Source organism: Semicossyphus pulcher, unplaced genomic scaffold (assembly GCF_022749685.1).
Source record: "Semicossyphus pulcher isolate SPU_LCO1_2020_fin unplaced genomic scaffold, fSemPul1.0.p SCAF_19, whole genome shotgun sequence".
Lineage (NCBI taxonomy): Eukaryota > Metazoa > Chordata > Actinopteri > Labriformes > Labridae > Semicossyphus > Semicossyphus pulcher.
Window position 1 is genome coordinate 2,953,466 of NW_027211692.1, and position 13,237 is coordinate 2,966,702.

Below are 13,237 nucleotides of genomic sequence, written 5' to 3' on the forward strand. Positions count from 1 at the left end.
TCTGTCAGAGCCGCAGTGAATCCCTGAGAAGAGGTTTAAACAGGACGACAGGTGTTTGTTCTGTACCTGCCTACAGACTCTGGACTTCTCCAGCAGGTATTGCTCTATCTTGGCTCCCTCTATGGCTCCTCTCTTGTTGAAATGGATGTCGATGTATTTCCCAAAACGAGATGAGTTGTCATTGCGAATTGTTTTAGCGTTCCCAAAGGCTGCGGGAGAAACGATAATAACCAGTGATAATGATGTCATACAGGTGTATTGATTTATGTTTATGAAGCTTTATTGGTACACTGTGCCGAGGGTCCTGTTTGGACTGTTCAGTAATCCATCCATGGCGTGACGTTGCAGTATTGTTTTTCTTGAGGTGAGATTTTCACACACTGCTGGATTAAAGTGTAAATGATGCCTGCATCTCTGATTACCATGCAGAGTGGGTCAGACAGGTAACAGTGTTATCAACGGCTCAGACATAGTCGGCACATATCAATGTACTGTAAGCACACGGGGTGACTTGGTTAAGATCACATTTTATCATCGGGTCCTGGAGTTCAACCTGAGCGCAGTCTTTTCAAAGGTTATCTTCACAGTAAAGAGGACGCCTCTGATGTGTGTGTGTTCCTACCTTCCAGTATAGGATTGGCTTCCAGGACTTGCTGTTCTATCCAGGAGTGTTGGCCGCTGATGGCTGCCAGAAACTGAAGGATCAGTTTGGTGCTTTCTGTCTTCCCTGCTCCGGATTCACCACTATTAAGTAACACACACAGGCACACATTGTGTTTGAAGGAGCGTGATGCAGTTGTTATTTCTTGGAAAAAAGATGCTGTCTACTTTATTTGCTGGACACCTGGACAACAAGATGTGTGTGTTTTACACTCTGCCATTTGGATTTGAGCCACTTACAGCTGCGGTCTGCTCTCTTTCCTACCTGATGATACAGCACTGGTCACGGTTGTTCCTCTGCATGTTGAAGTAACAGTTGTCTGCGATGGCAAAGATGTGGGGAGGCATTTCACCAATCTTCTTGTTGGTGTAGAGGCGGATCTGGTCGGCTGTGTAGATGGGCAGCAGCTGGTAAGGGTTGACAGCCACGAGGATGGAGCCAGTGTATGTCTGCACAGAGAGGAAAGGATGATTGACGGCTATTGAAGGCTGATTTGATGCTGATTCCTTCGTTCTCCAGCATCTGTTTACCTAAAACTTTGAGAAAATCATGCACAGGATCTTTAAGACATGGACAGGAGTCATGGTGGAAGCATTCAAATCCTTGGGACAAACCTAAAGATGCATCACTGACAACAGGCCTGTTTCACTGTGACGGATCAGTATTAGTCAAACAACGATTAAACAAATGGCAGAAAAACACGTTGCTGCAAATATTTGCAGTGTACAATTCATACATAAATAGACACATGCTTACATGCACACAATCTGTTTTGATGCTTTTAGCTTGAATCAGTTTGATTCATTTGTCTGTTCAGTTGTAACGACGTGAATCTCAAAGTCTCCTCAGGAAAAGGAGCAAGAATTAGCTTCAGCATGATGTCCAGTAAATAAAGCACCCAGTGAACACCAGTAACAATGTTTAATTGTCCTTGTGATTAAACACATGAATAAAATAATTGAGACAGTGCAGATTATATTCAGCTAATTCCTGATCTGATGCTGATCTGTCGGCCATCTTACAGTAGAAAGTGTTTTATGTGCAGTTTCTTTATGATTTTGGAATGAAACTGAAAACATAAAGCAGGTTCATCTTCAGATTCTGTGCTCTCTGCTCACACAGCAGCGTCGGGACAGAGAGCAGAGAGCTGGGGCAGGTGACGTGGGTCTCGTAGCTCAGATGGTAAAGGATGACAATGAGAACGTATCAGTGTTCGCCACATAAGAACTGGCGGCCATGTTGGTAACAAATCACCATGCGCCCAGGCTGCAGCTCTGAGCTTTGTTACGCTAAGCTTGAAACACATTCAAGACTTTTCACTCATGACGCGCCACATTTTTCTGTAGTGTGTGGAGCACTCATTGATAGCACTAATCTATGGAAACAGACCCTCCTGCCTTGTTTGTTTTGCTTGGAAGAGTAGAATCATCCAACACATTTAATAACCTTATTATTTCTAAAGCTTCAAAAGTAAACAGAAGATTTATTTTTAATTCCAACTTTACGAGATAGAAACACATCTGAACATGAAACATTGAAAACATGCAACATATGTGCAGTTTACAGATACAGTCGAATAGGAGATAAACTGCATGGTGCTGATTAGAGGCTTTGCATGTGTTGCATTTAAAGTGTGCATTAAGGTTGGATCTACCTCCAGCCATGCTTGACGTGCAGAAATTGACTTACCCTGCCACCACAGTTTGTCTTTAGGAAACGGGAAGAAGGAAGGAAGGAGAGCAGACAGACGGGTGGGGCAAGAGAGAAAATAAAGAAGCAAGAAATTGAAATCAGAGCAGAAAAGCATCCAAAAGGTCTGAGGATGATTTATGAGATAATATTAAGGGAATATTAATTAAGACCATTTAAGCCCTTGATCAAAGTGTAAAAAGCTCTTAAAGAGGCAAAAAATCGCTTTCTGCAAATACTCAGAATCAGAATCAAGTTTATTGCCAAGTAGGTTTACACGTACAAGGAATCGGACTCGGTGATTAGGTGCAGAACAGAACTAGAGTAAAATAAAGAATAGAATAAAAATAAGTAAAAAAAAAGGCATTATGTGCAGTCGGTATGTCAGTATCAGTCTGCAGCAGTAGTTCAGAGCAGAACTGTAGAAATACTCACATATATAAGTTTTTCTCTGTATCTGATGAGCAGGTTGCGGAGGATGCCAGCTTCATTGAGGTCTCCCAGGCGGATCATGTCCTCCACTCCATGGATGGAGGTGGGATGCATTGGCTTGATGTTGGTGGCATTCTGGGGGGAGATCCAGTGCTCCTGCGAGATGGGCCAGAAGGGAAGGTGAGTAAATTTCACACTGATGTTAATCATAGTGCACTATATGGTATGCTGTTTGTATGTCCACACTTACATTTCCTTCATCATCCAACACTTGGATCTGTCCTGAGTCACAGAGTTTCACCACCGCACCGATCGGCACCTCAAACTCCCGACCCGTCTTCAGGTCCAGCCAGACATAGTCGCCCTGCAAAGAAAACCAAGACTTAAATCCCAAACCAGGACCAGGTTTAGGATCAGACTTCTGTTAAATAACGGTCAGAAAAGTAACCGAATGTTAAATCAGGGTCTGAGGTCAGGGTCAATACTAAAAAATCTGATCCAGAAAGGATCCATTTCCTTTATTACAACTTCTCCATTCAAACACTTTTATGATTTTGAGTTTATAATTATACAGTGAACAGACTCATTATCACAATCCATGTTTAAATAGTTGAATTGTAACTATTCAACACGGCACCTAGAACAGGTTTATAAAGTCCGACATGTGAACCTTTTAACCCAAGTCAGACTGCAGGGTTAAATAAGGCTTCGTGGTCTTACTTATTCCTTTACTACGTTTATACAAGCACTTACAGTCAGTTCGAATGGATTCCATCAAGCCACCTAAAGCAAACTGTGGAGCTGAGAATTAAAAGAAACACACAGTGTGCCATTTCCTGTTGGACAGGAAATACAGTTGCAACATGGGAGACAGGTTAGAAACCTTTTTATTGTGTTTATTGTATGAGATGCACAGACTTGGTCTGTCTGTAGGCTCGGAATAACCCAAGCTAATATTTTTTCTAAAATCTGCAATGAGAATGCCAATAATAGCACAGGCAGCTGCTGGCATTTGTTGTTCACAACCAAAGCTAACAGTAACAAACATAAACAGCAAACCAGATAACTAAAGTAGCAAACTAAAAGTAGCCCATTGCACACCAGTCAAACATTCTCCGACAGTAGGGAACAGTCCGATGTTGGCAGTCATATAGAATATGTCAGAATGTCAGACTGCCCTCAAAACACTGATCAAACAAATCAAACAAATCAAACAGAACTGTTGACCAAGTTTAACAGGTCAATCGAGAAATCAAAACATGACACCACTACAGCCTTGTTTCTCTGGTAGACCACCCTCTGCTGGTGATGGACACAGCTCTTTATTAGTTTGATTTTATTATTGATACCCAGTTTCTAACTAATACCAAAGAACACAGCAAACACACAGGCTTTCATTATTGGACTATAGGCTCAGTCAGCACTGTGATCACTCATTCTGCAAAACCTACTGACTACAGAGACATTTTGTTGAACTGCAATTCTCCCAGATTATACATTTAATGGACAGATATGAAAACAATCTCCATAATACGTTAGCTGATTCCAGAAACGTCTCACTGTTCCTTTAAGGTGGAGTCTATTATTTGTATGCTGGACAAAGCAGAAGTTGAAGCCCTGGTTGCTCACAGACACAGCCACAAATTGTTGCCTTTGAGGTTTTTAATATCATGCAACAAGGCCGACTCACACACACACACACACACACACACACACACACACACACACACACACACACACTCACGAGCACACAAACACACCCTCTAAGGTACGCTTAAAACTTAAACACAGCTTTCAGATATTCAATTATGATTCATGACTAATTGCAGATTCAAAAACCACATTCTTGTGATTCATGCACAATTATTTCAACACAAAACGCAGCAGTCTCTCTCTCTCTCTCTCTCTCTCTCTCTCTATCTCACAATCACACTCATGCAGACGCACAACAACGCCACACGCCATAAAACAAGGGCAGATACGCACATATCGAACAAAACGCTGATCAGGAAAGTTCAGACACTAACTCACTCACACACACACACATGGCTTACGCATACCGGCAGCAGTGTGCTGTTTTTCATAACAGTGTTGACGTTGCGTAGAAGAGCCCATTTGGCCAGATCCTTCTCATAGAGCTCCACATATTCCCGACGCTTGTACATCTTCACGTGCGTAGTACAAACTCCGATGGTACCGCACCTCTAATCCACACAGACATGTAACCAAATGTCCACAAGTAGAGGGGTAAAGGTGTCTGATGTTTGTAAAATATCAGTTCCCTCTAGGCTGGACAATTTAGGGTCGGGTCAGAGGATAGCACATATAAAAAGCTCTTGATTTAAAATCTTCAAGGTTCAGCTAGTTGAATTCATCACAGGTTCAAATCCAGTAGTCACATGTCGACTCTGTTTCTCTCCCCTGGGTTCATCTTAAAATAGAAAAACAAAATGTCCTTTAAGTCAGACAAAAAGAAACAGGTCCAATATCAGACATCTTAAAGTGAAACATGTCCAAACATCCTGGTTCCGTTCGCTTTCTCTGTATGTTTGTTGTCCTCTCTAAGTTGTCAATACAGGTGAAAATCTATTTCAAAATTTGTAATAAAAACCAGCAAGTTCCAGATCACCTTGAAGTCATTCCTGCTGTTACATTTTGGGACAAACCTCCTGCTCTCTCCCTCTCCCTCTCTCTATCTCACTTTGTTAACCCAGCCCCCTACAACCTCCCCTGTCTCCCATGGCAACAAGATGACACTTCCTCCTCAGGTGTGTCCTATGGTGTTGGATGTCTGTATTGATGAATATGCTAGAGGCTTTTACTGTATTTTACTGTGACTTCTGCAGGTTGTGCAGAATAAGCTGTGTGTTTAATGACTCAGAGACATTAAGGACAATTGTAATGTACTGCTGATACTTAAAAGGCATTTCAATAAAGGACAAATACTGTCATTGCTACCTCATCAGGACAGTCGGCTAGCTTCACCATCCTCAGGCGAAGACAATGGTGGGGTAAAAAGTGAGAAAAGCCAAACACTTTTTATAGAGTCTGGAAATATAAAACCAAGCAGAGTAAAATATAAAATGTCTGATGATGAGCAGCTTTCAGTCTGAACAGGAAGTTCCCCACAGTGTGTCTGACTTAAACCCAGTGGACAGAGTCTGGATGATTTCCTGTCAGGAGGAAACCAGAATATCCTCTTCCTCTGTCCACCTCAGCATCTACTTCTGTGTTTCTCCTGTTCTCACATATTTTGTCCAAAGCAGCACATCAGTGTCGGTCAGTTGTTGGACAATCAGACTTTAATTACTCCTACAACATTTTCATCAGCGCCAACAACGGGTTGACCTGAACTACAAAATATATTTTCAGAATGAACTTTGTCCCCCTCACAATTAATAGAGCGCAAACATCTGTCCAAAAATACCTTAAAAAACCCTGTTATAACCATCAGCATCACAGCCTCAGCTGTAGTTTGTGCTCGCTGCTATTTAGCAAATGCTACCATGCTAATGCACTAAGTAAATATGGTAAACGGAAGCCTGGACCTGCTTGACCGCAAAATATTTTTTTAAATTATTATTTCCTTATTATCAATTCGGTGAGACGAAAGAATGATGGACACAAGCTGTGTGTCGCATGAGGTGTGAGTTAGTGACTGTGTGTGAGTGTGATGAACGGTTTGAGTGTGTGTAACATACAGTATATGTCAGTTTAATTAAGTAAATACTCTGTCTGGCAAACTGAGCCACCTGAACATTACACCACCAAGCACCTGTCACACACACAGACACACACACACACACACACACACACACACACACACACACAGCCAATGAAAGAGTAAATAGGAGCGAGCCGGGCCAACTATCAGAAACCACATGTTGAATTATTGAACACAGAGGATCTGTTTGGTGTCTGTTTATGTCTCCTCTTTTATATTTCTTCTTCTTCTTCTTTGTGTCCATCTTTCTTTCTCTTCATCTCCTTTTCTCTCCCAATATCCACATTTTTCATCACTTTCTTTTCTTATCAGACAGTGGTCTCTTACAGAGCATGCACTGTTGTGCAGATACATGAGCTTGGTTAATGATCTGTTTATGGAGACAACACTGAAGTCAAAGTGTTTTACCATTGATGGGTGTTTGTTAGAATACTGTATGTCAAATTAAAGAATTACAGATCTTATGTGATGTCAGAAAACAGCTTGAGACAAATAATTGTATTCGGAGGTTGTGGAGACGCACACAGAGCGAGATGAAAACTATATATTGGGCTTATTTATCTGCTGATTAAAATGTTTCTCTGCGTCTACTTGATGTTTGAATAGAAAAGTGTTTGCTAACAAGTTAGCTATGAGTAAGTTGTTTTTCTGTTGACATAAATAAAAAATAACCACAAACCATCTAACAGACAGTAAATATGCTTTGTAAGCCTGAGAGGAACAGCAGAGACTTGATTCTCTGTGTGTAGATTGTAGTGACCCCTTCAACATTTTGCCTAATGGTTCGACCCATGGATCAAAGATAAAACCAAATTAGACAACTTTAAAGTTCTTAGATATTGTGAAATATAAAAGACAAAGCTCCATCACTAACAGTTATGAATATTTGATAATGTAATGACGTTAATTTAATACAGTATTGTTTCCAATATAAACCAAAAAAGTGTTTTGCAACTGGCGTAAAAGCTAATTACCTTGTAAAGCTAATAGCATACAGTAGTGATATACAATTTGATCTGACATCCGACCTTTGACACTTCGTCAATCTGTGAAATTAATCACAAATATCGAATTATGAGTGAAAAAAAGCTGAATTTGCCTCAAGCTAACATTTAGCTGTGAGAGTCCCTCATGAAAGCATTTTCCCATCAGTCTCAGAGCTGTTTTAACTCACAGGCCTTTAGAGGCTTTTTACAGAAGTAATTTAAAGGTCGATTAAGGCCTCAGGGCATCTAACCAGACACCGTATCAAATTGGGTCTTTGTAATTCACGACCCACTGATTCTTAGAAGTCAGTAGAGTGGGTCATTTCAGAACCCAGGCTTCATATTAGTGAGAAATACACAAACATCCTTTTCTGTACTTACACATGTGATAATGCACGACCCGCCAGGAAAACTATAAGCTCTGTGTTTGTGTGTGTATGTGCATTTTACAAAGTGACAAATATAATAATAATATAAATATATAATATTTCATGATATGAAGGCCTTCAGAGTGCCACCAGTGACAGGCAGATTTTAGCTCATGGAGCACACAGGTCTGCAGGTGTTGGGTAGATCATGATTATATTGTTATTTGCTTTCTATGCATTCTTCATGACTCTTTCAAAAGATTTGTTCTGAAAACTAAATATTGTGTCTTTCAGGATGTTGAGAGTCTTAATGGTATTCCTAGGATAAATATTTAAAAATGAAAGTAAGAAACTGACCCTAATGTTTCATGGACCTTTGTTCTTCTTAAAAAGTAAGTAATAATTCAGTTTCCCATCTTTGTGTTGTCTTTAGTTATGTCATGTGGTTTTTAGTCGAAGTCTGTATTAGAGAGAGTTAACGCATGTTCAACAAACTCCTTGAAATGTATTGCAACTCTTAGACCTCTAATTTCGTGGTGTTTAGCCTGCAGACATAAAGGTACCTCCCGGCAGTTTTCTGATCAACAGAAAGGATTGGGAGAACGGACCAACAATATGGCTCTCATAATCAGACACACACCATGCTTTGGACAAACATAACTGAGACAAGCCGCAGTGCTGTTGCGGTGTTAGCAGGACTGCAGTGATGTAATGTGCATGCTGCCTGCGGTGCATGGGTTTGTGTTCTCATCACTTCTCTCATCAGATAAATAATTCAGGCCAAACATGAGCCAGGTATTCACTTACGCCTGCTAGTGTAACTGCTGTTTGGAAGGCAACAAACCAAGCAGAGGACATACAGAATAAAAAACTTTAGGATAGGGCTGATGCTCTCTAATTTCATGACAACTTTCTAATATAACTATCTATTAAAGGCATCCATCCATTATCTATACCGCTTATCCTGTTCAGGGTTGCGGGGGGCTGGAGCCTATCACAGCTGTCATTGAGTGAAGGGCGGGGGACACCCTGGACTGGTTGCCAGTCAATCACAGGGCTGACACATACCTTAGACCTTCTAGCTGTGAGGCAACAGCGCCAACCTGTGCAGCCCCTAAAGGCATTCAAATAGTTAAAAATAATAATAATAGAATAAGAGAGTTAAATGATGGGAGCTCAGTTTAAAGGTGCACTCTAAATTATAACTAGCTTTGTAGTGTATTGTTACCCTCACTGTGTGTGTTTACTACAAATTATACTGGCTCTTGTCAAGGCCTGTAAGTGTAGACTGTCTGCAGGTGAGATGTGTTCAGGTACAGGTCTGCCCTCTGCTGGTGTTTATGAAACCTTTTTAACACTTCAGTGTTCTGCAGTTACAATCAGACAGTGTTGTGTTTTAAAACATTTGGGATGGATGCACCAACCTCTGAAAGATCATTAAGACCATCACATGACCCTGAAACTCAAATTCATCCAATTATTAGAGTAGGGAGAGTTTAACAGTGGAGGCACAAGAAACTATAAAAGACCATATGATTAATAAGGGCACTTCCTGCTCCCCTCATTTGCATTTAGATAGATCATTAAGATAAGGCAAAGGTCAGAGGGTGAGCTATAGTGACACATTAAATGTGCTGTTATTTATCTCTGGATTAACTCATCTATAAAAACACAGACAGACAGAAAGGCTCCCCTTTCTACTTCAGAAGACAATTATCATTAACATTTTGTCTCTGTTCAGCCTCCTCAAAGACAGCAGAGCAAAGCAACTAAACACAGCAAGTTAATAGGAAGTTAATAGACACTCGCAAGCAGTCAAGTGACACAAGCAACTGTGTTTTACTTCTACTTCTTCTTCTACTATAGCTGATTTCCTTTCCTCTCTCTCTCTCTCTCTCTCTCTCTCTCTCTCTCTCTCTCTCTCTCTCACTGACTCCCCCTCTTCCCCCGTACAGTCCCGTCCCCATTATGGATATCCAATAGACAGAGATCTGTTGAATAAATGAATGAATACCAGCTCTCCATCTCAGTGGAACTGCGAACAGCAGGGACAGAAAACAACCACTTGAGCAAACAGATAAACAAGAAGCCTTGTTCTCCTCAAAGATGAAATCTTTCACCTCTCTGAATCCAGAACCTTCCAGAACGTCCCTGTCCACTTTGTGTTCCTTCTCCAACAAACAAAACCAAACAACCTCTTTCAGGAAAGATTTCAAAAACACATTTCATCAGTTCACTGGACCGCGACAAGTGACCAAACAAAAGACAGCACAATAGCCCCCAAAGAAATCAGTCACAGTTATGTAGTTTCCAGTAAATAAACCAGCTCTAAATAGTCCTGATAAACAGAATGTAAAGCCAGAACCCTTGGGAGGAAAGTCATACTATAAAGGAGCAACCACACTGTATTACTGCGATCCTAAGCTTAATCCCCATTTGACCCCATGCTGTATCATCCCATTGCTGAATAATAGGTAGAAAAAAAACATTTCTTTTATGGCTCCAATGTGTGCAGGTTTGAAACTTGTGCCCTACGCTCTTGACACAACACGTCTTACTAGAGAAGCAAAGTTTCAGCTTTGCATTGAGATTGCAAAACCAAAAATTAATGGTCTGATTTTTTTCTCTGTAAGTTACCATGGTATAAGTGTGATAACGCCCTTTGAGTTGTCCATTAGCAGGCCTCATATAGTCACCTCCTCAGGTATTACATCTTGCTTCATCAAAGTTCATATAATCACAGTGTGAAGTTTATGTTTTCATTATTGTTTATGTGTAGATTCACAATCTATAATTAGTAAGGGCTCAACTCAGAGCCTAGATTTATCTGCATATTAATATATTATTAATATTTGAATCAGCGCAGTTCTTTGACACAACTGTACACAACTCTTAAATGTTCAGAGGCACCTGAGTTTACCTGGATGAGGGTGGTGCATCTGTAGCTGAGACGGCGTGCATTTTCGTCCCAGCCCTCCAGTCCCAAAACAGACCCCTTCCTGTTAATTTCCACTGACATGGTTACCAAGTTAAGATGCACACCATTCTGAGTGTGAGCAGGAATCTTGTTTTCATGTGATGATTGGTTGATGTTATTTTGTAAAATATAAAATTAAAGTGCAACAAGTTACAAAAAGAGCAGCTTCAGGTACTTTTTCAAACCAATTTCTACATAAGACAAAAATGTTCATTCACCACAAAAAGAGAAGAAGAACATCTTCTTTGTCGAGATAAAATCCAAGATGTTTTTTCTGCAAATTCAATACTAATTTTCTCCTCTTCAGAAATTTGCGTCCAAAGATTCCTTCCAACTGGCACAAAAGGTTCTGCTGCAGCTCAAATATCATCCATGATCCTTCCTCGTCTCCCGTGTCAAACAATCCAAAGCGAGTTGAGTGTGTGATCCAGTGACGGCAGAATTTTTGGGTAACACACACACTTCCTGTCCAGCACAGTTTGAATGGAGGTCAGAGTGTGTGTGTGATGAACATCCACAGTGAGGGATAACGAACGATCTGTATGCTGCTTTTTTTATTGGTTCTTCCAATTTGGGCCTCCACAGCGGGGGGACACTGTCAGGGCTGATTATTCTATCAGAAAGGCTGACAGGCTCAGCAATGCGTTAACTGAGTATCAAAACTACCGACACTAGGATGAATGCATGCTCTCTCTCCCTCTCTCTCTCACACACAGACACACACACACGCACATAAATGCATCCAGCATGTTTTCTGCTTTGTGTGTGTAAATGTGTGTGTGCTCGACTACAAAGAAACAGTGGAAACAGTGCAGGGTAATGAGAAGCTGAACCCTGATCAGTGTAGTTGCACCTCCAATAGAACAAGATGCACAAAAACACATACAAAGTCTGCAAGCTTTAAATTAGCAAAACGTTCAACAGTCTCATGTTGGTGTTGTGTGTGTGTGTGTGTGTGTGTGTGTGTGTGTGTGTGTGTGTGTGTGTTTACCTGCTGTAGAATGACCATGGTTCTGGTTTCTGTCTTTATGACTGGACATCAGCAGTCACCTGTTGACCCTGATAATGAAAGAGAGAATGATAAGAGCAGATTAATTATCAAGGAAATATAGTATTGTTTATTTGAACAGAAGGAAAGTCAGCAAGTTTCATTCATAGAAATCTTTCTTTACATCAGCTACGGCAAAAAGTACCATAGAGAGAAAATATATGGGGGAAAAAGGTAATACTACTGTAGAAAATGCAACAATAGCAAAAGAATATAAAAAAGTAGAGCAGCTACATAATGGAGGCAAAACAAACGCACACACACACACACACACACACACACACTCCCATACCAGGGGTTGTTTTACCTATAAACCTGATCAAAGGAGCTGCAGACACATAAAAACTGTGCCTGTTAACATCTGTTGGGTTTTAACACACACACACACACACACACACACACACACGCATACACACACACACACACACACACACACACACACACACACACACACACACACACACACACATACACACACACACACACACACACACACACACACATACAAATAAAATGTCCAGGAAGGGGGAGAGCAACCATAACAACTGGAGACAGGAAAAAAGACTTTGCTCACACAAGTTCTACAGCACGTGATGTTTTCTTATTGTAGTATATTGTTTTGTGTGCACATGTGTGTGTGTGTGTGTGTGTGTGTGTGTGTGTGTGTTTAGAGGTATTTGTGCATCCTTTCATGTGTTATTCATTAAGGACAGATTTAGAGGTGGTTGAATGTGCATAATCTGTACAGCCAGAGTAATTGCAGTTACCTTCGTGTGTGTGTGTGTGTGTGTGTGTGTGTGTGTGTGTGTGTGTGTGTGTATTAGCCCTGTTAAATAATTCAGCCTCCCTTAATGAGGGTTTAGTTTGATCCTTTGACTTCTTGACACATGGCAGCCGTGAAGCCTTAACATCATTAAACGTTTTGTTCATGCTTCAAAGCGAGTCAGAGTTACACCTGAGCTACAAAATAGAGTCAAGGTTTAAAGTTGAATGAACTCTTATATCCGCTCTTTATGCTCTCAGATTTCTTCTGTGATGTTCAACGGTGTATCAGGAGTTCAGAGCATATATACAAAAACTGTTATTTGACTCTTTGACTTTTTAACATGTTTATAGTACTTCATGTGTTTTTACCTCCTGCAACGACGCCACACGCTTTGAGAAAAACGTATACTGGGGCAACAATATGATGGCAGTTCAACAAAAACAAAGCTGGTTTAACAGCGGAGCTTCTTTAAGGTACTTTTCAGGAAACTCACTGTATAAAAAGGACAATGATCAGTTTTGAATTCTGTACATGAGAATTAACACTTAATTATTCAGTCTTTCATTATACAGCTTTGTTTGGATCA

The 13,237-nt window shown here is 40.6% G+C and overlaps 1 protein-coding gene across 2 annotated transcripts in view; it reads right to left on the bottom strand.

The window, feature by feature from the left end:
* myo7aa (myosin VIIAa) overlaps nucleotides 1–11,846 on the bottom strand; it is a 33,815-nt gene extending 21,969 nt beyond the window's left edge. Inside the window, exons 1-6 of one of the 2 annotated variants that reach the window (XM_069668265.1) lie at nucleotides 11,829–11,846; nucleotides 3,033–3,146; nucleotides 2,786–2,938; nucleotides 926–1,110; nucleotides 623–744; nucleotides 67–209 (exon numbers count right to left, since the gene is read on the bottom strand). In XM_069668265.1, the coding sequence (XP_069524366.1) occupies nucleotides 67–209; nucleotides 623–744; nucleotides 926–1,110; nucleotides 2,786–2,938; nucleotides 3,033–3,146; nucleotides 11,829–11,846 (735 nt within the window). Of the gene's footprint in view, nucleotides 1–66; nucleotides 210–622; nucleotides 745–925; nucleotides 1,111–2,785; nucleotides 2,939–3,032; nucleotides 3,147–4,842; nucleotides 4,948–11,828 lie in introns of those variants that run through there. The other variant, XM_069668264.1, reaches the window with a different exon arrangement.
* Between the last annotated feature and the right edge of the window lie 1,391 nt (nucleotides 11,847–13,237).